The sequence below is a fragment of the Petaurus breviceps genome, unplaced genomic scaffold (genome assembly GCF_028583685.1).
Source record: "Petaurus breviceps papuanus isolate PSGF00001 unplaced genomic scaffold, PetGlider_PUasm1.0 174, whole genome shotgun sequence".
In the NCBI taxonomy this organism is placed as follows: domain Eukaryota; kingdom Metazoa; phylum Chordata; class Mammalia; order Diprotodontia; family Petauridae; genus Petaurus; species Petaurus breviceps.
Genome location: NW_027185761.1, coordinates 24,204,364 through 24,227,433, shown reverse-complemented (window position 1 = coordinate 24,227,433; position 23,070 = coordinate 24,204,364). Strand labels below are relative to the sequence as shown.

The window sequence follows — 23,070 nt, the reverse complement described above, 5'->3', positions numbered from 1 at the left end:
GGCTGGGAGAGATGCGTGCCTGTGGGACTAGGGGTAGAGGACTAGTCTGGCTGCTCCACTGCTCTCCGTGGGTGATGCATTGCCGGCAGAGTGCGCTGGGAGCAGCCACTTTCGTGGGTGAGAAGCGGAGCTGCCCAAGCCAAAGCCGGGGAGGGCTCGGGGGGAGGAGGGAGAGAGGGAGAATAAGAGGGAGGCGGGAGAGCTAGTGCTCCCGCCCCCGCCCCCACCGCCTCTACCAGGCTACTGTGTTAAGCAGAGCCGAACCCAACCAAGCCCGTAGTAGAGGAGAGGCGAGAGTAGGAGAGGGGAGACAAGCTAAGCCTGAGGAAGGCTGCCCACCCTGGATCTCCAGAGAAGGGCTCGGGCCGTGCGCTCCCTGGGCTCGCCAGTTCCTGTGTCTGCCCCCGTCCCTGGCACAGTCTCCTATCCTGCCAACTTGTCTTCCCCCGCCGCCCATCTGCCCTCTCCACGCCTCCCGCCCTCCAGGCCCCCTCCCCCCCTTCCTCCTCTCTCCCCCCTCCCCAGTGCCTCCTGAAAACCCAGCCCTCCCGGGGCGGCCCCGCAGTGCCAGGGACCCGGGGAGCCACCACCGCCAGTGCGCTCCTTAGATCCGCTCTCGTCCAGCACCCAGGCTGCCAGTCCACCCGACCGTCCCAACGTCCCTCCGATAGTCCCATCATCAGTTAGTGCGCCTGGAGCCATGACCGCCGAGAAGGCGCTGCCCATCGGCAATGGCAAAGCAGCGGAGGAGGCGCGGGATCCCGAGGCCTCCAGTGCCAGCCTGGTGCCCAGCCGCGACAAGAAGGTCCACGAGCGGGGCCACTGGAACAACAAGGTGGAGTTTGTGCTGAGCGTGGCGGGCGAGATCATCGGGCTGGGCAACGTGTGGCGCTTCCCTTACCTGTGCTACAAGAATGGAGGAGGTGAGGGAGGGGCGCGCCGGGCAGGGGAGGAGGGGTCTGAGGCCCGGGGTCAGGATTTTCCCCTAGTAGAACCAGGGACTAGAGAGAGGAGGACTGCGGAAAGGGAACGTGCTGGATGGGGAGCGGGGATCTGGGAGGGGGGAGGTGTCGGCCACTTAGCCCAACAGGGACGGGACTTTCACCCTAGGGAAATATCTCCTGACTGGCCACTTTGCTACCTGAGAATTCTTTGCGTGAGTGTGTTGCTGAGATGCACACCTAAGAGAGACTTGAATGACATTGTTTACAATTAATACCCCACTCCCCACCACACACACTTCAAGTTAGCTTATACAGCATTCTAAGGTTAGCCCAGCACAACGTAAGCTCCTTGAGGGCAGGATAATTGCGTTTGGGTCTTTACAACGCCTTAGCAGTTTAATGAAAGTTTGCTGTTTTGGATGGGACTGAGATGGGCACCTCGGAAACTCACCTGACTTTTGACTATGAGAACACACACACTTGAAACCAAGATTTTTATTTTTTAAACTAGTTGTACAGACACACTTATACTTTGGCAAAATTACCACTTTGGTCTGCCTGTAAATATCTGTTGAGATTTCAGAAACACATCTACCCAAATCCCAGATATTGTTTGGTCATTTATATACTGTTTAGTCTTCTGCAGTATTTAGAAAGAAAGAAGTTCACTTCCTTGCCCCTCCCCTCAAAAAAAAAGTTGCTAATTCACTCTCTCAACTGTGTTAATTTCATATTAGCTATGGTCAATCCCCAATCCCCTCATCATCATCACCCCAAATAAAATTCCTATCTGTGTGTCCCTGAGCAATAAAGTGGTTCACTGTATGTGAAAGAATGCTGGAGAGGGAAGAAAGATAGGAGAGGTTAAAAGTCCATAAGAGGTTAAAGCACCATGGAAAGAATTGTGACTTTAGAGTCAGAGAACCTAAGTCTAATTCCCAGGTGTGGCCCCAGGTAAATCACTTAATCTCTGTGCGGCTCAGTTTTTTCACCTGTTAAATGAAGGGGCTGAACCAGATGGCCCTATAGAACCCAACTGACCAGGTTGTTGTGAAGATCAAAGCTAACATTTGTAAAGAGACTTTGCCATCCCTTGGGTCATATGTGTGTCTGGTAGTAGTGGTAGGAAGAGTAATAAAGGCAATCTGGTGTCCTAGTACAACTAGTCATTCAGTCAATAAGCATTTATTAAGTACCTACTGTGTTCAAGGCACTTTGTTAAGTACTGGGGACTACAAAGAAAGTCAAACGGTACTCCCTACCTCAGAGTAGTTCACAGTCTAATGGGAAGGACAACATGTAAACAACTATATACAAACAAGCTATATACAGAATGAAGGAAATGATCCACAGAGGGAAGGCACTAGAATTAAGGAGAATTGGTAAAGTCTTCCTATAGAAGAAGAAATTTTACCTGGGACTTGAAGGAAGTCAGAAATAAGAGATGAGGAGGAAGAGCATCCCCATTCAGGACAGCAGAGTGAAAATGGTTGGAGCCTAAAGATGCAGTGTCTTGGACTGAGCATCAGGAGACCTGAGGTGCTTCCATGACACTGGTAGCTGATTATCATCATTAACCACTTACTTGACTCTTCTGGCCTTGGCTGGCTGGTTTATTTCTAAGTTCTCTTTTAAAACGTTATGACTATGAATGGAGAGAAGAAACTGACTTTTCTAGACATGTTGCTAAGCCTTCATTTCCTCAGACCTGCTCACTTCAGGGCAGCAGATGAAAGAAAAGGAATTTTAATTAAGAGGGGCAGCAACAAGTGTCTCAATATGTCCCTGTCCCATTATGCCCCTACAAGCCCCCCCCAAACTGCTTCAAGGTCTCATCTGCAATGAGGGAAATACAATCGGGGAAAATGGAACTTCTGCCACCCTAAGTGTTGTCCCTTGATCCCTGGGAAGCTTGTGTAGTTGGTTCTGGGAATCCATAACTAAGTGAATATTCCTTCTGTGGACTAAATAATATGCCCTTCCAATCATATAATACATCTATTATATACATATTTTATATATATATACATATATATGTACACACACATACATTATGTAATACATATCTTCCAAATGTTTGCAGATATTGTTTTGACAAATAAATGTAAATTCATTTAAAATAATTATAGAATTCAAAGGAGCCTTTTGTTGTCCTGAATTTTCTCAATCCACAGATACTAAATATAAAATTATTATCATACAAAGGTCCAACTTAAAAAAAAACACTACTAAAAGGTCCTACTACTTGTTTCTGCCCCAGAGGAAAGAAAGAATAGCCAGAACATGAAGCCTGTGCAGAAGACAGATTTCCCTTCAATGGGGATAGGAGGGACCAGTTGACTATCTGTGTTATTTACAAAGAGCCTCACTGCACACAATAGTTACACTAACTCGGTAGCCTAAAGAAGTGTTTAGGTGGGTACTACTCTTAGGCAGTTGTCCAAGTCTCCTCCTTCTAGTCTTTGATTTCTCCATCATAAAATGATGGGGTCTGGCTAGATACTGCTTACTAGACACTTTGGGGATGGTGCAATGAGTTTTAGCTAGTCTTGCAAACAGTCACCCATAGCAAAAGCAAAAGAAAATATTTAATATGTAATTATTTAGTATCAATGCACCTCTTAGGAAATTCTCTAGTTCCATCTTTTTATTTAGTAATTATTTGTAACACTTTTAAAAAATAGTTTGCATGGTGAAGTCATAGAGTCATCAAGGATCAGTAAATTCAGTCCAGGAAAAAGGAGATAATTTACAGTTAGAGCTGAGTTCAAATTTTACCTCAGACACTAGGTGTGTGACTTTGGGAGAGTCATTTATCCTCTATCTGCCTATTTCATCATTTGTAAAATGGAGATATCTATCTCACAAGGTTATTGTAAGGATCAAATGAGATATTTGTAAAATGTTTTGCACACCTTAAAGCACTATATAAATACTAGTTATTAATATTATTATTGATTTTTACAATTATTTTAATAACTTTTATCTTTTCCCTAACTAAATGTTAAAAATAATTGTAACATTTTTTGAAAGTTTTGAGTTTCAAATTCTATCTTTCCCTCTGTCCCCTGCCCCCCCCCCCTTGCTGAGACAATTGATGCTTATTAACTATTTGAACGCTCTTCAGATATCAATGAATTCTCATTGGAAGTTGCCTCCTCCACCACCAAAGAAACCCTAAATCTTGTTTGCATGATTTCTACAAGATTTTTACAAGCCCACCGGATGTTTTTCCCACTTACGTTATAGTGACACTGCCTTAAAAAACAAACCAACACACTCAAGTAGCTCATTTTGCATATAGGATGTTTTCCATCTGTCCAAAGCCTATTTCTCAAGGCTCTTTCTGTGCCAGTGGAATGGTGAGAACAGAAGAGAAGGGCCACTTCTTGGTTTGAGCTGTTTTCTTTGGAGACTTGCATAAATAGAGCAAGTTGATCTGAGTCTGCTCAGCACTGGTAATGAGGGGGCTTTAGCAGTGTTTGTATGAGAGCTAGGTCTGGGAAGCAAAACTGCCGTCCTGCCTTCTGCTGTGGGAAAGCCATTGCCAATGCTCTGATTCTAGTCTCCGAGTTATCCAATTTGGTGTCATGTCGAAAACCTCTCCCTTTTATGTCCTAGTACTGGGTATAATGGGTAGAGGGAAGATAGGAAGTCCTGAGTTCATCTCCTCTCTGTCTCTCTTGGTCTCTCTCTCTGTCTCTCTCTCTTCTCAGTGCCCCACACAGATCTCTAAGACTCTAAATTACAGATGCCTTGTCAATCTGAAGAAGTAGGGGAAGGGTCCAACAACAAAGACATCAACTATCGCGACCGAAGGATAAATTTTAAAAACATTGTTTTGGGAACATAATAGCAAAAGAGCTAACATCCTCTGCCAAAATGACGTCTGTATTCTGAAATAAGTTCTATGATACTTTGCTCTGTTAAGGAAAAGGGATCTGGCAATTAACAATTTAGAAAAATCTTTCTTTAATACTTTGGTGCTCACTGCCACAGCAGGTTTCCAAATTCTAGCATAAAAATACAAAAGGAAAAGTTTCACTGAGAAAAGTCCAGTGGCGTGCTGTAGTGGGAAAAGGTCTCATAGAGATCCAGGAGACCTCAGCTTAGCCGACTCACTTACTCCAACCAGACATTTCACTACTCCTGTCTTATTTTCCTCATCTATAAAAGTAAGAGATTGGATAAGATGATCTCTAAAGTTTCTTCTCCCTCTGTAATATTTTAGGATTCCAGTTATTTAGCTTTTAAGCTGATGTCCCTAAATCTTCCCTTGGGTATGTGTAACATGCACACACATGTACAGACATATGTTTATGTATGTATATATGCCTACATTTTCATCTTCAATGGACATCTCAAAGGTCCTTTGGAAGAGCTTTTTAAATATGTGTTCTCTTGTCAATGAATAGGACAAAGGTGTTTGGGGTCTTATTAAAGTTAAAGACGCATGTTTAGATTACACACCAAATGTCAGGTGGAATTTTGCTTTTAAAAAATTACATAATGATTTACAGTGTTGAATCATCTCCAAATAATGAAACAAAACTCAACTAAAAAACCCCTTTTATTCCTTAGCAAAGAGATGGCATTTGTTGAACACTTTTTCTACATTTAAACAAATCAACTCATTGGATCCCTTTAGTAATTTAGTGTAATTATTGGCTAATATGAAATATTGAAATGGGTTTGACCACTGAAAAATTCAGAGATCAAGTTTAACCATTGTAGCATAAACTGAGTGAAGAGGAATGTTTTGTCTTGAAGGAACTACTATCTTCCCAGTCTGCCAGCAGATAGCTAGATCAATAATTTAATTTACAGGTATTTATTAAGCATCTATTATATGCCAGATGAAGGTGACACAAAGATAAAAGAGAAGTAGTCCCTAACCCCCAAGAAGTTTACCTTCTATCTAGCTATTAGATAACATCTGTACTCATCAAACAGATTAAAGGAATGGACAGAGGCATAAGGATCAGTGATTTCCTCAGTAGTTCCATGAGATATACAGATATTAAATGAACTCTCCAGGGTCCTAGTGATAGTAATTAATGACAAATGGGATTTGAACTTAGTTCTTCCTGTTTCTAGGCCCAGCATTTTATCCACTGCATCAATATGCTGCTTCTATAACCAGACATTAAGCACAGTTTTCAAGGTGACTTACTTCAGTACAGTGACATTTTAAATTAAGCCTTCATCTAACAGATTGTTTTACTTTATTACATTATTTATTAAATTAATTATTAAGTTTATATATATGTAATTATATATTAATATATAATCCTGGAGAGAGAGAAACAGAGACAGAGACAGACAGAGAGACAGAGACAGAAAACAAGAGCCACTATTTCTTTTCTTTAAAGATTTTGATACCTTTTCCCCCCTCAGAAACATACTCAGTTCTCAATTAACCACACTTCCCTCCCCCTTAAACCCTTCCTTGTAACAGGGCAAAATAGTTAAGGAAAACCTATTAGCAAAACAACCATGACTGGCAGAATATGCAACAGTCTATTCCCATAGTCCCTCTCAATGGAATGTGTTTCAGTATCTTAAGAAGAGGGCCAAGACTGGTCATTGCAATGTATCTGAATTTGGTCATCTTTTATGGTTGTTTTCATTCACATTATTTTAGTCATTGGGAATATTATCTGTCTAGTTCTGTTTAATTCACTCTATTAATTCGCTCTATATCAACTTATACAAATCTTCCTATGATTGTGTGAGTTCTTTAAATTTGTGGTTATAGTGATATAGTAATCTTTTACATTCATGCTTCAAATTTCTGCATCCATTCCTCCACTTATAGACAACTTTTTAATATAGTTTTGTGAAGAAATGCATAATTTACTGCAAGACACACACCAAAAAATGCTTCTATGGAAATTTTAGCATATACGTGACCTTTCTTTCTCTCATTGATATCTCTGGGATATAAACCCAAGTAGGTGAGTCAAAGGATATGAAGTTTCATTGCCCTATTCCAAATCCACATAATCTCTTTTTAAAAAAGTATTTTTGTTTTCATTATTCATTTATTTTAATTAATCTTTTCTTTCCAAATTTTGAGTTACAAATTCTGTCCCTTTCTCTTCATCCTCTCCTACACCCACTGAGAAGGCAAGCAATATGATATCAATTATACATGTGAAATCATGTAAAATGTATTCTGTATTAGCTATATTTCAAAAAAGCAAGAAAAATAAAGGTGAGAAAATGTTTGAGATAGGAGACTTATATCGGAGAAACTTGTAAAAAAAACAATTTATATTACTTCATTGTCTGGTACCTTTTAGCAAAATGTAGTTTCCCTGATTATTACTTTTAATTAGATCTACTTTTGCTTTGTCTGAGATCATTATTGCTACCCCTGTTTTTTTTATTTCTGCTGAAGAATAATATATTCTGCTCCAGTCCTTTATTTTAACTCTGTATGTATTTCTGTTTCAAGTATGTCTCTTGGAAACAACGTATTGGGTTTATGATCTAGTTTATAATCCATTCTGCTATTCATTTCCATTTTATGGGTGAGTTCATTCCATTCACATTCACAGTTGTGATTATTAACTGTATATTTCCCTCCATCCCATTTTCTTCTGTTTCTTCCTCTCTGTGTATGTCTTTTATTCTGTCCCTCCTCAAGAGTCTGTTTTACTTCTAACCACTGCCTCCCTTACTCTGTCCTCCCTTTTATCATCCTCCTCCTTTCTCTTATCCCCTTCCCCTCCTATTTCCCTTTTGGATAAGTTATATTTCTATACACAACTGAGTGTGTGTGTATCTGTATTTTCCCCTCTTTGAACCAATTGTGATGAGAGTGAGGTTGTAGCATTGCCTTCCACCTCTCTCTATTTTCCCCTCCACTATAAAAGCTCTTCCATAAACACCTCTTTTATGTGAGAAAATGTCCACGTTCTACCTCTTCCTTTCACCTTTTCCCAGGCATGCCTCTTTCTCATCCATTTACTTTTATTGGAGATTATTCCAATAGCATCAACTCATATCCATATTTTCTGTCAATGTGAACTTCTTTTATCTGCCCTAAAAATGATAAAAATTCTTAGGAGTTACATGTATCACTTTCCCATATAGGAATGTAAACAGTTTAACTTTGTTGAAGATCTTATGATTACTCTTTTATGTTTACCTTTTTATGTTTATCTTAAGTATTGTGGTTGAATGTTCAATTTTCTATTCAGCTCTGCTCTTTTCATCAGGAATGCTTGAAAGTCCTCTATTTCATTAAATATCCATCTCCCCCTCCCAAAGGATTATACCGAGTTTTATTGGGTAGGTTTTTCTTGATTGTGATCCTAGATCCTTTGCCTTCCAGGATATCATATTCCAAGCCCTTCTGACCTGTAATGTGGGGGCTGCTAAATCTTGTATGATCCTGATTGTGGCTCCACACTATTTTAATTGTTTCTTTCTGGCTGCTTGGAGTATTTTCTCTTTGATCTGGGACATATGGAATTTGGTTATAATATTCCTGGGAGTTTTCATACTGGGATCTCTTTTAGGAGGTGATCAGTGGATACTTTCAAAGTCATTTATCTCTGAATCTAAGATATAGGGACAGTTTTCCTTGATAAATTCTTAAAATATGTTGTCTAGGTTCTTCTTTGATCATGGCTTTCAGTAATCCAATAATTCTTAAATGATCTTTCCATGACCCAGGGGTGGGGCACCTGCAGCCTCAAGGCCAGATGTGGCCTTCTCAGTCCTTGGGTGCAGCCTTTTAACTGAGTCCAAATTTTGTAGAACAAATCTTTTTATTAAGGGGATTTGTCCTGTGAATTTCAGATTTCAGTCAAAAGGCTGCACTTGAGGACCCAAAGGGCTACATGTGGCCTCAAAGCCACAGGTTCTCCATACCTATTGATCTATTTTCCAGGTTATCTGTTTTTCTGATGAGATGTTTCAGATTTTCTTCTGTTTTTTTTCTTTTTCATTCTTTTGACTTTGTTGTTATTGTGCTGTGTTCTCATGGAACTATTAGCTTCCACTTACCCAATTCTAATTTTTGAGGAATTACTTTTTTTCAGTGAGATTTTGTACTTCTTTTTCCATTTTGCCTATTCTGTTTTTAATATGTTCTTTTCTTCAGTATTTTTGGTGCCTCTTTTTTTAACCAAGCCATTAGTTCTATTTTCATAATTTTCTTTAACTGTTCTTCCCTTTCCTGATATATTTGTCTACCACTCTTATCTTACTCTAACTCTTTTTATTTTTTTAATATTGATTTATTTTTTGTTCTCAACATTCATTTCCACAAGATTTTGAGTTACAATTTTTTCTCCCCATCTTTCCCCTACTCCTCACCCCAAAGTAGTAAGCCCACTGAATACCCTTTCCTCCAGTCCATTCTCCCCTATATTCTCCCCCATCAGCCCCCTAACTTTCTAGCAGGGCAAGATGGACCCCTATACACCAGAGCCTGCACATTCCCAGTTGCATGTAAAAAATTTTTTTTAAACATTTGTTTTTAAAACATTGAGTTCCAGATATTTTCCCTTCTTCCCTCTTCACTAGCCCCCACTGGGAACACAAGCAATTAAATATAGGTTGTACATGTGCAGGTACCCAAATCATTTCCATAGTTGTGATATTATGAAAGACCAACTATATTTCCCTCCATCCTATCCTGCCTCTCCCCCCACTTATTCCATTTTCTTCTTTGACCCTATCCCTTTTCAAAAATGTTTTCTTCTAACTACCCTTTCCCTCAATATGCCCTCCCTGCTATCATGCTCCCTCCTATCCCCTACCCCCCTATTTTCCTGTAGGGTAAGATACCCAACTGAGGGTGTATGTTATTCCCTTGTTAAGCCAAATTCAATGAGAATAAGGTTGTTCCATTCCCTTTCACCTCCGTATTCTTCCCCTCCATTGTAACAATTTTCTCTTGCCTCTTTTACATGAGATAATTTACCCTAATCTAACTCCTCCTTTCTCCTCTCAATAAATTCCTCTCTCACCTTTTAATTTTATTTTTAGATATCATCCCTTCATATTCAACTCATCCTGTGCCCTCTGTCTATGTATACATGAACATACATATTTCCACACTCACATAAATATTTATATACACATACATCCTCCTATATATAAAAATATATGTATATATACACATATATTCTCTTCAACTATCCTCATACTGAGAACAGTCTTATGAGTTAAAATGATCATTTTTCCATGTTGGAATGTAAATGGTTCAACTTTAAAAAGTTCCTTATGATTTCTTTTTCTTGTTTACCTTCTCATGCTTCTCTTGCTTCTTGTAGTTGAAAGTCAAATTTTCTGTTCAACTCTGGTTTTTTCATCAAGAATGCTTGAAAATCCTCCATTTCATTGAATGACCATATTTTGCCCTGTAGCATTATTCTCAGTTTTTCTGGGCATGTGATTCTTGGTTTTAGTCCTACATCCTTTGACCTCCAGAATATCACATTCCAAGCCCTTAAGTCCCTGAATGTAGAAGATGCTAGGTCTTGTGTTATCCTGATTGTGTTTCCACAGTACTCAAATTGTTTCTTCCTGACTACTTGCAGTAGTTTCTCCTTGACCTGGGAACTCTGGAATTTGGCTATAATATTCCTAGGAGTTTCTTTTTGGGATCATTTTCAAAAGGTGATTGGTGAATTCTTCCAATTTCTATTTATCCCTCTGGCTCTAGAATATCAGGAAAATTTTGCTTGATAATTTCTTGAAAGATGGTGTTTAGACTTTTTTTTTATCATGGCTTTCATGTAGTCCAATAATTTTTAAATTATCTCTCCTGGATCTACTTTCTAGGTCAGTGGTTTTTCCATTGAGATATTTCACATTGCCTTCTATTTTTACATTTGTTTGGATCTGTTTTATAGTATCTTCATTTATCATAAAGTCATTAGTTTCCAGTTGCTCCAATATTCTTTTGAAGGAGTTATTCTCTTCAGTGAGTTTTTGAAATTCCTTTTCTGTCTGGAAAAATCAGCTTTTTAAGGCATTCTTCTCCTCACTGGCTTTTTGAGCCTATTTTGCCATTTGAGTTAGTCTAATTTTTAATGTGTTATTTTCTTCAGTGTATTTTTGGGTCTCCTTTAGCAGGCTGTTGGCTCACTTTTCATGATTTTCTTGCATCATTCTAATTTCTCTTCCCAATTTTTTCTCTACTTCTCTTACTTGATTTTCAAAATCCTTCTTCAGCTCCTCCATGGCCTGTAACCAATTCATATTTTTATTGGATGCTTTTGATGCAGGAATTCTAACTTCACTGTCTTCCTTCCACTCCATACCTTGATCCTTCTTGTCCCCCCACCAAAGGAATCTATTGTTTGATTATGTTTCCTGGGCTTGCTCATCTTGCCAGTCGATTACTTGACTTTTGAGTGCTTTGCCACAGTAGAACCCTGCTTCCAGAATGGAGAGAGCTTCATCCCAAATCACTGGGGTTTTTGCAGCTGCTAGAGCTATTAGTTGGGTGCCCTTTTTTTGGACACCACAAGCTCTGGCTCACTGGTCACACACTGCAGGACCACCACCCAAAACCTCAATCCAGATCCAAGCAAGTTAAAGCAAGAGCAATTACCCTCTGGATGAAGGTTTGGTCCCCCTGCAATTTGCAAGCCAGGAGCTTGTGAGACAGCCAGGCAATGGTGGCTGTGCAGCCACGTGCCTCCACTGCTTCTCACCCCAGGGGCAGGGGGCAGATCAAGCTCTCAGTCTCTGTGTTCCCACAAAGTTCCACACTGACCTTTTACTTTCTTTTTGGCATTTATGAGTTGATAAGTCTGGAAACCACCACAGTTGCTGGTGATTCTCTTGAAGTCTGCTCCAGGCCAGCCACTAGTCAGAGCTGCCCTAGGGCCAGCAACCACATGGCTCACATGGGGCTGTGCTCAGCTCCCAGCCTGGTGCAATAGATCCTTCCTGTCAGCCTGCTGGACTTCTTTCAGCAAGAGCTTTGTTTCTCTTTGTCTCTTTGTGGGTTCTGCAGCTCTAAAGTTTGTTTAGAGTAATTTTTTACATGTATTGGAAGTGATTGGAGGGGAGCCTGCACCAAGTTTGTGCTTTTACTATGCCATCTTCTCTTTAACTCTTTCAGGTATTTCTTCTTGAGCTTGAGTCCAATTAACATTTTTTTGAGACTTTGTTTGTAATTGTTTTCACATTGTTGTCTTCTCAGTGTGTATCTCTGTCTGCCCTGCCACTGTAGTAGCTTTTTATGGTCAAATTCTTTTTTGTTGTTGTTTGCTCATGTTTTCAGCCTATTTCTTGACTTTAAACTTTACATTAAAGTTGAATTCTTTTCACCTGGGTATTGGGAGCCACTGTCCCAAACTTCAGGCGTTTTTGCTACTATTTTAAGAGCCAGTGCTGCTGCAAGTTTTTGGTGCTTGCCTGGGAGAGATATAGCCACTGCTTTCCTGGTCAACACTCTGATATTTACCCAGGAAAAGACCCTGGTCCTCTGTAGCCACAAGTACTAGCATTTTTTTTCCTTGGAATGTGACCAGGACCCCTACTCCCTTGTCTCAGACTCCCATTCTTCCTCTCCACCCTGGAACTGTAGCTTAGAACTTTGTATAGGCAATAGAATTGCCAATCAGTAGCAACTATACCCAGTGCCAGTTTAGGATCCCCTGTAATCTCTTTCTGAACAGTTGTCCAACTCCCTTACTGTCTCTAGGCTAAGAGCTCCTGAAGCTGCTGTTGCTATTGCTGAGGTCACTTGTTGCTGCCATGTTTATAAGCTCCCAACAGACTTCCATCCTGCTGTCATAAACTTCTCCTGCTGACTTCCTAAGTTTTCTTAGCCAGGAAAAAAAATGTCTCACCCTGACATTTTGTTGGTTCTGCCACTCCAAAATTTTATTTGAGGTGTTATTTTAAAGATGTTTGGAGGAAAGTATTGAAAGAGTTCAGCTGGGTTGCCTCTAATCCTCCATCTTCCATATAATCACTTTTCCTAAATGAATTCAAAGCTGTCTTTGTTGCACCCTTTTTAATACTTTTCTCCCTATGGGATCCCCACTAAAAAGATATTTTGTGTCTGATCAATGCTGTAACACACAGCTCTCTGAAAGCCTTTGCTTATGGAAAAGATCATTTGTGGTTGGTTCACTTCTTGGATAAAGGTGATCTTTTTAACAACAAGAACGTAGCTGAGGAGGGAAAGAAGACATACAGTTTTTTAGGAGTAAGTAGATGTACTGATAGCTGAATTCACCACCTGAGCCTTCAAAATACGTGCAAGTAGATTTTGAAACTCAGAGAATAAGTCCTGAAGTGGTGTCAGTAAACTGATTTCCTCTGACTGTATTTTGTGGCAGGTGCTTTCCTGATTCCATATGTGGTGTTTTTTATATGCTGCGGAATACCTGTGTTTTTTCTGGAGACAGCCCTGGGGCAGTTTACTAGTGAAGGTGGCATTACATGCTGGAGGAAAATTTGCCCTTTGTTTGAAGGTAAGTTTCAGGATCCATAATACATGTTTATATATGCATGATCATAGAGTTGTGCATGTATATGTGACCATGTGCATGCTTATTATGTATATTTGTATGTGCATTTAAAAAAATCTGGTTCTATGTTTTCATCAGGGTTGGTAACTTTTGGCATGGAAAGGCCACATTAGTGGTCTTTCCTTCCTACATGGGGCCTTCCAGTATAGTCAGTAATTATAATCTTAGGGAATTGCCAGGGACTGAAAGGTTAAATAATTTTCCTATGATAATAGCTAGAGAGCCTACTTTGAACCTGGGTACATGCATACATTTCTCTATGTGTATATGTATGTAGTATATGTTTATCTATGCTCATATACAATATGGACATGTAGCCACATATGTGTTGGTATGTATTGGATGGGTATCTGTAAGCATGTATATGTTTGTTTCATTGAAAACTTCACATATCATTTCTTGCCATGCAAAAATATTTCATTCCTTCCATTTACCATAATTTGTTTAGCAATTTCCTAGTCAGAGCATAAGTGAATTGTTTCTAGTCATTTTTGCTATTATTAATAAGGCTACTGTTAGTATTTTAACATAAATCCCTATTTCCCTTTTCTCCTATTATATACTCTAATGATTAGGCAGGAAAAACAGATTCTGTGGGACATAGGATTGAATGTTTCCTGACTCTAAAGATATTCCCAACCTTCCTTTCTAGGAAAAAAGAATGCCAAACAATGCCATCATCATAGTGGATGGTGTTATCTTTTACATTTTTGTTTCCTGTCCCATATACCTTATCCTCATACCTAATGATCATCTTTATAGCCAAAGCTCTGTTCTGTTAATGGATCCATTTCTTACAACATTCACCCATAGCTTTTACTGTGTATTCATATTCCTTCCTGCTCTGTAAAGATGCCAGGCACATAGTGGGTGCTTAAAAATTACTCGAATGAGTTAATATTATATGTGTGTATGTATATATGTGTGTATTTGTGTGCATATGGCTGTGCTATATGATGTATGAGTAATGTTAAAGTTCCTCCTCTACTTCCCCAGAGAACTTAAGCTTTTTAAGGATGGGAATTCTGCATAATATCTTGCCTATAGTAGGCACTTAATACATTTTTGTTGAATTGAATTGAACTGAATAGAACTGAAATTATATAAATTGAATTGAATCAAAAGTATGAAACTGAGAACCCCGGCTGAGAGCCTTGAGAAGGGTGAAAGGATTGAGTGATTGGGGTCTGTTTCTTGTTTTCCCTCTTCAGGCATTGGCTATGCAACTCAAGTGATTGAGGCCCACTTAAATGTATACTACATCATCATTCTAGCATGGGCTATTTTCTACCTGTTCAACTGTTTCACCACGGAGCTACCCTGGGCCACCTGTGGGCATGAATGGAATACAGGTAGGAACCAGAAATCCTCCCTCAATGAGCCCAGGACAATTCCCTATTTGTGGCTGTGCTAGAATGTGGTATAAAATGGAAAGGATTCAGAAGGGCATAAACAAGATGGTAGAAGTCTTTGAGTTCATGTTATATGGAATTGAGTCTATTTAGCTTGAAGAAGATAAGATGTGGGGGAAGGGACATGATTTCTTCTTTCAAGTATTTAAAGGATTGTAACACAGAAGGGGGATTAGATTTGTTATGATTGTCTCAAGGGGCCAAAATTGGAACAAAGTTTGGGAGTTGCATTGGGGCACATTTAGTTTTCATAGAAGGAAATCTTTCTGATTAATGCTATGCAAAAATAGAAATTCTTGAGAAATTATGGGTTCCCCCTCACTTGAAATCTCTAAGCAATGACTGGGTGAACACTTGTCAAACATATTATAAAGTGGATTATTTTTCTGGTATGGGCTGGAAAAGATGATGACTGAAGTTTCTTCCAACTCTGGAATTTTCTAATACTGGAAGAGGAAATACATTCTTAGACCTCTTGAAGGAGGTAGTACTTAGGCTGAATCTTGAAGAAAGCAAGGGAATCTAAGAGTCAGAGTTTGTGAGAGAGAGAGAACATGCCAGGAACTGGGGACAAGTCATAAAAAAGCATAGGGAGGAGAAATGGTACATCAATTATAACATCAAGTTGGCCAGTATGGAATGCATGAGGGAGAGTATTGTGTTAAGTTATTTGAAAAGGTCCAGGTTGTAAAAATCTTTTTTTGGGTAGGGGGAATTTTTTTTTTTGCTTTTTGGAGGAGGGAAGGCAGGGAAATTGGGGTTAAGTGACTTATCCAAGGTCACATGGCTAGTAAGTGTGTCAAGTGTCTGAGGCCAGATTTGAATTGAGGTCCTCCTGTCTCCAGGGCCAGTGCTCTATTCACTGCACCACCTAACTGCCCTGTAAAAAGCTTTAAATGAAAAATAGAGGATTTTGTGTTTGATCCTTGAGGTAACTGGAAGCCACTAAAACTTATTGAGAAGGGAGATGACATGATCAGATCTGAGCTTTAGCAAAATCACTGTGGCATTAGCATGGAAGTTGGAGTGGAGAGGGGAATGACTTGAAGCAGGGAGTGAAATTGGAAATCAATTGTGATAGTCCAGACAAGATGTGGAGAAAGCTTGAATTGGGGTGATTGCTATGGGAGTGAAGAGGAGGAGATGTTTGCAAGAGATGTACCAAAAATCTAGAACTAATTGGTTATGTGGGAGGAGTATTGGGGGAGAGCTGAGGATGGCACCAAAATTGCAAACTTAGGGACTAGAAGCAAGGTAATGCCATTGACAGTAACAGGGAAGTCTGGAAGAGGGGAAGGTTTTGAGTTCTGTTTTGAACATGTTGAGTTTGGAATACCCATGTGACCTCCAGGACAAAATAGTTGGAAATACATGGGAGACCATGGTTGTCTATGGATCTGGATATCATTTGCATAAATAAAATAACTGAATCCATGGGAATCATTGAGATGAATGTAGAGAGAAGAGGGAGTGGGCTTGGGTGGATAATGATCCAGGAATATAGACTGAAAAGGGAAAGTCAGAGGAGAGAGAGAGATACAGAGAGACACAAAGAGAGAAGAAAAGAGAGAAGGGAAGGGAGGGAGAGTGTGAGAGAGAGCAAGAGAGAATGGGAGGGAGAGCTGAGAGGAGAGGAGAGGAGAGGAGAGGGGGAAGAAGAGGAGAGGAAAGGAAAGGATTGTAGGGGAGGGGAGGGGAGAGAAGGGAAGCGGAGAGGAGGGCAAAGTATGGGAGGGGAGGGGAAAGGAGAGGAGAGGAGTGGAGTAGAATCACAAAAAGACAGAAAGGAGAGAGTAGCCAGGAACAGATCACTGGTGACTTTGCAGAGAACAGTTTCAGCTAATTATAAGTCTGGAAGTTAAAAATGCAGAGAGTTTAGAAGGGCATGAGAGGAGGGGAAGTGGAGGACATGCCATTTTATCCAGCCAGACATTTCTCATTAAAGAAATGTCCAAAGGACCACCAGGTTTTTGAAGAACAGCTTGCTCCTTACCATCTGTTGTTGGTGGTAAGGAAGTTGGAAATCCTTCTGAAGAACTCAATGAGATCCTCCAGATTAAACCAATATATATCTTTAATTACTCTACGACTTCAATATAAACACAGAGGAAGATAAAAAAATATGTTGGGAAAAATGGTTCAGATTTAAGAAATAAAAGAAGGAAACAGGTATTCATTAAGCACCTACTGTGTGCTCAGTTCTTTATAAATATTGTCTCATTTGATTCTCACAAAAACTCTGGGAGATAAATGCTATTATTGCCATCCTTATTTCACAGCAGAGGAAACTGAAGCAAACAGAAGTTAAATGACTTTCCCCAGAGTGTCCAAGGACAAATTTGAACTCAGGTCTTCCTGATATCAGGGCATCTAAGTAGTGCAGTGGATAGAAAGCCAGGCCTGGAGTTAGAAAGTCTCAGCTTTGTGAGTCCGAATCTGACCTCAGACACTTATTAGCTGTGTGATTCTGGACAAGTCACTTAACCCTGTTTGCCTCAGTTTCCTCATCTGTAAAATGATTCAGAGAAAGAACTGGCAAACTACTCCAGTTATCTTTGCCAAGAGAACCCTAAATGGAGTCATGAAGAGTTGTACAGGATTGAAAATGACTGAACAATATCAGCTTCCTGAGCCAGGCTCAATATATATCTAGGTACCAGACCAAAAATGGATTTACTATATAAAAATGACACATCTATATATTGTGAGTATGTTATTGGAAAAAATGTTTCCCTTAAGAAATTTAAAATGGTTTATCCCTGCCCTTCCACCGCACATCCACTTTTCTAACACACAGCTGAGGATGGGGACAGGCAACAAATAGCCTCTGGAGTTGTGTTTCTCCCAACACTAAGATCCTTTATTTCGACAGTTACATTTCTAGAGAACTTGTGGAGAAGTTATGGGAGAACAGAGGCATGAGTCCCACAGGATGGGCAGGAAGGAATTGAGTGTGACCTATTGCATTGGAAGAAATAACTACATCATTGAGATCATAGGTCCATTTGAGAGCACTTGAGACTGCATTCCATTTCTCAAAATGGTTGAAAAGTGCTGGAAATGGTGAGAGTTGAACATTACCCAAAAAAGACAAATCAATCATATTCGATAATATGGATAAAGGGGGAAAAAGCCTTGTTCCAGATGTATTCCAGATGTGGAAGTCATTCCCAAAGCAGCTATCAACAATTGTGTAATTGGATCATTAAGCTGCTAGAAAGAAGGAAAGAGACAAGCATTTATTAAGTGCCAACTAGTTCCAGGCACTGTGTTAAGGACTAGAACAAAGCAAAGCTAGCACTAAATTAGAAGAAAAGATTAAAATGAGAAACCATGGGGCACAGCTACAAGTTTCATCTGCCTTATTTAAACAAGGTATTCAAAACAAACAATGGGAAATTCCCAAAGAAAAATAGATCAGCCTGTACCATCCCAATTTCCTCTGGAAGCTTACCTGAGGCAAAGCAATTACCAGAAAGGAGAGGCCAAAAGCAAGTGTGCAGACAGCTTGGTGTCAAATCTAATTAAGTTAGGCTGTCCTGATGAAAATGCTCTGTATTCCGAGTCTAAACATCTCAGTCCCCTATCTGCTGTGGAAGAAGTGTTAAGTGGCACTACATGAGGCAAGGCAAGTGGAGTGGAACAGCTCCCCAGATGTGTTTGCCACTGTGGTAGAAGAAGTTCAGTGAAGAAATGCCCCTACAGATGATTATGTCCTACAGTGGTTCCTGATCAGAGATGATGTTGTGTTGATTTCATCAAGCTCGGGAACACTAGAAAACCTCCTAGATAAGACCCCCAACACTCTAAACAGAGACTCGGCCTTTTGTATGTCATGGGACCCCTGGGCAGCCTGGTGAAGAAGCCAATGGATGCTTTCTCAGAGTAATGCTTGTAAATGTGTGAAAAGAAATGCACAGGACCGCAAAAGAAACCAATTATATTAAAATAGTTAACAAATATTAAAAAATAAAAATCAATTTCAAAGACTCCTAGGCTAAGAACCCCTACTCTAATGAGTTCATGCTAATAATTCACACAAGAAAAGTGGATGAAGCGGTAGGTGGTGCAGTAAATAGAGTACCAGCCCTGGAATCAGGAGATCCTGAGTTCAAGTCCTTCCTCAGACACTTACTAACTGTATGACCCTGGGTAAATTCACTTAGCCCCCATTTCCTCAAAAAAAAGTGGATGTCAATAGTAACTACCCAATTGAATTAATCCATTGGTTTGTATGTCTTCTGTGGGCACTACAAATGGACAATGGAACTGAGTCCAGAATTTAATAGAAGAGAAAGGGCTGGATAGTGCTTGGGAAATTGTATATAATTTTTAATGAACCCAAAGTCTTTGCTCTCTTTGGAGGTATCATGGTTCAATAAAAAAATGGAGTCAGAAGAGCTGAATTCAAATTCTCACCACTGTGACATCAAACAACCCACTAACTTGTGTAGGCATCAGTTTTCTCACCTGTATAAGGTAGGGGGAGGAGTCTGGGTTAGATTATCTCTCCTGCTTTAAATCTATGACTCCACAATTCTGTAATGAGATGATCTCTCAGATTTCTTCCAGAAATAAATCTTCAATTCTGTAATGCTGGCTGATAGATACTTGATTCTCTGGACTTGAAGTGAGAAGATCTGACTTTGTATCCTGATTCTGCTACCGACTAGCTGTGTGTCCTTTGGAAAGTCACTTAACCTCAATGAGTTTCAGTTTCCTCATCTATAAAAGACATCAATGGATTTAAGTTCAGTGTTCTTCCCACTATATTATGCAGTACACTTACAGGGATATCTCTATTCCATCCTTAATTCTAATTCTAAACAGCCCTGTTGCTGCCTGGGGCAACCATTTTTTGGAGTCTACATGCTTTCCTGGAGCGCATTGTCTTGGTTAATACTTTGTTATTCAGAGACCCCATTTAGAGTTTTCTTGACAAAGATACTGGAGTGGTTTGCTATTTCCTTCTCCAACTCATTTTACAGATGAGGAAACTGAGGCAAACAGGGTTAAATGACTTGCCCAGGGTCACACAGCTGGTAAATGTCTGAGGCCAGATTTGAACTCCTGAAGATGAGTCTTCCTGATTCCAAGACACACCACCTAGCTGCCCTGTATAAATGTTCATTATTAGTGTTTTTATTGTTGATAAGTACACAAGCTGTTCATTCAGGCCCCTTTTTGAATGTATATGACTTAATATATACCTTGAATATATTTACATACTTGTGTACATGCTATACATGTAAGCTCATTGAAGGTAGGGACTGTTTTATTTCTGTATTATATCCCCAGTCCTAACATAGTAACTAGAAATTAGTAGGAACTTAAGCAGATTATTGAATTGAATTGAATTCAGTTAAGTGGAATGGCACAGTCTCCTTTGTGGTCAGGTTGCTTAGAGTGGGGAGGCTGGTAAGATGGCCCCACTTTCTCCCTGACCCTCCCCTCCTGCCCTGGTACATTCCCCTCACTGAAGCCGATATACGTCATGGGTTCACTGTTTGGTTTCCATTGCAGATCGCTGCGTGGAGTTCCAGAAGCTGAACGTGAGTAACTGCAGCCAGGTGTCCCTCCAGAATGCCACCTCACCTGTCATGGAATTTTGGGAGTAAGTGTGACCAAGACTTCCCTCCCCCCTTCTGCCCCAGGAATGTTTCATTTTAGCATTTGACAATCAAGGAGCTAGCTCAGCTGGCCATATGGCACTCATAGGAGCCCCACTGCCCCTGCTGGGCTTCAGGGTCAAGGACCCTTCTTTCCAGAGAAAATAACTCTGGTTTCCTGTTTGAAAGGTTTTAACTGGGAGTCTAAGGTCTCAGATGTTTGGTTTCTTTTTACTCGTTGATAATCAGTATCATTGGGTGTTAAACCTCAAAGAGTTTTAGTAAAATGTTGAGTATTTGTCTTTAATAGAAAACAGGATATTTAAAACATACTAATCAATGGGCATATTTATCCTCTAGAAGAGTCATAAATGGAAACCTAGATTCATAGTGAGAATATCTGGGTTCAAATCTTGGCTCAGTGGCTCACATTACTTATCTGACAGTTTCCTTCATCTGATAAATATAATTGTTGGGCTACATGACTTTCAAGGTCCCTTCTGGCTCTAAAATCCTATGTACAAGTACCTATAGAGAAGACTGAGGAGAGACACGATTACTGATTTCAAATACTTGAATTCCATGCAGAAGATGGCATGGACCAATCCAATCCAATCAACTTGTATTAAGTGTTTACTATGCATTATTATGCATTAGCATTTAAATATGGTTTGAGGTTTATAAGGTGCTATACATATGCAATCTCATTTGGTCCTCACAGCAGCCCTTTGTGGTAAGTTTTATTGTTATCCCCATTTTGCAGATGAGGAAACTAGGGATCACAAAAGTTAAGTGACTTGCCCAGGGTCACATAGCTAGTAAGTATCTGAGGCAGGGTTTGAATTCAGTCCTTGACTCCAAGTCCAGTGCTCTAGCCTCCATGCCACCTAGCTACTGCTAACAAGGCACTGTGGTAGAGATGCAAAAAGGATTGCAAAGACAAAAACAAAAAATGATCTCCATCCTTAATTGTACAGTTTGGGATAATTTTTTGATCTCATAGGTAGCTGGGTGATACAGTAGATAGAGTGCTGAACATCAGGGAGGCATGAGTTCAAATCAGACGTTTATCTAACCCTGTACAAGTCACTTCACCTCTGTCTACATTCATTTCCTCATCTGTAAAATGAGTATAATAATTGCAGCTACTCCCCACACTGATGATGAGTATAAAATGAAATAACAATTATAAAGCATTTTTCAAATCTTAAAGGGCTATGGAAATGCTAGCTATTATTTTTACTATTTCTTATCAACATCATCATTATCTCAAAAGTTATACAAGAATCAAAGGGTAATAGTGTACAAAGAGGCAGGTTTCAGCTGAAGATAAGAAAAGAGCTGTCGGAGTGGTAGTGAATGCTCATCAGTGAGGTATTCAAACAGAGGCAAGGTAAACACCTTGTTAGGACTACCTCACCCCCAAGTCACTCCTAGCCCTTTGTCTGGATGTCTCCTATGTGCTTTTCATCTAGTAGCTACTATTATGATTACTTATATGTATTTCTTCTTTATGTGCCCAGATCAGCACAACCTACGTGCTTAATGAATGTTTGAATTGAATTCACTGCTATAGCAGAGATCCTAAGGCACCAGAGTATAGTGTGATAGCTATTGAATTTGGAGCCAGAGGAATTGGTTTTAAATCATTGATCTGCCATTCAATGCTAGAGTGACTTTAGGCAATTCAATTAACCTGCCTGGGCATCAGATCCTTCATCTGTAAAATGAGATCACTGTACTACAATATTTCTCAATTACTTTTCAGCTTGAAGTCTCAGATTCTATGATTCTTCATTATTTGAAAGACTGAGTCTCTGAGGTCCCTTCTAATCATCAACATTGATTATTTTGTGAGTGCAATTGACTGTTGATTGATTGTGGGCAGGAAACTAGAATTTGGTTCTTTCTCCTATGATTTCACTGAAATGGCTGAATAGTGATGATGAATGAGTGATGTAGCATTTATTAACCACTCTGTGTGTGCCATGAACTTTGCTGGGGGTAGCCCTCAAGGAGCTTACACTCCAGTGGGGGGAAGACAACATATAAAGGGGTTGGAGGAGGGGTGGTGACATGTGCATGGCAGATGGTGTGGAAATGACTGAGAAGTGATATGGAAGCATGATTCCAAAAACAACAAGGTAAAAGCTCACCTTTCTGTCCCATGGGTTCTTGGTTCCAATGGCAAGGGGATGGAGAGGATGAGGAGGACAGCCAAAGTAAAGAAAGCACGATTTGGAAATGACCAGAAAACTGTAAAACCTCATTTATATAGCAGGTGATGATTTACAAATGCTTTATACAGATCCTCAGATCCCTGGCTTTTGGTCCTTCAGATACTATAGGTATTAAGCCCATTTCACAGAGGAGAACATGGAACATAGGTACAGTCAATGACTTGTCCAAGGACATGTGTTTAATCAGCATTAGATGTGGAATGCCAGCCTAGGTCTCCTGATCACAAATCCAGTTCTCTTTTGGAGACATTCCTCTGCCCCTCAGCAAAGATGGGAAGTAGTTGAGAGTTCATTGGACCTGGAAGGGGATACCTGTATTCAAATCCAGCACTGCACTAGCTATGTTACCA

At 40.0% G+C, this 23,070-nt stretch overlaps 1 protein-coding gene across 1 annotated transcript in view; it reads left to right on the top strand.

Annotated features, from left to right (window-relative positions):
- The first annotated feature begins 541 nt into the window (after nucleotides 1–541).
- Nucleotides 542–23,070, top strand: part of SLC6A11 (solute carrier family 6 member 11) — a 178,938-nt gene continuing 156,409 nt past the window's right edge. The window contains exons 1-4 of the mRNA XM_069083947.1: nucleotides 542–923; nucleotides 13,268–13,402; nucleotides 14,671–14,811; nucleotides 20,395–20,485. Coding sequence (XP_068940048.1) covers nucleotides 701–923; nucleotides 13,268–13,402; nucleotides 14,671–14,811; nucleotides 20,395–20,485 — 590 coding nt within the window. The 5' untranslated portion in view covers nucleotides 542–700. The remainder of the gene's footprint in view (nucleotides 924–13,267; nucleotides 13,403–14,670; nucleotides 14,812–20,394; nucleotides 20,486–23,070) is intronic.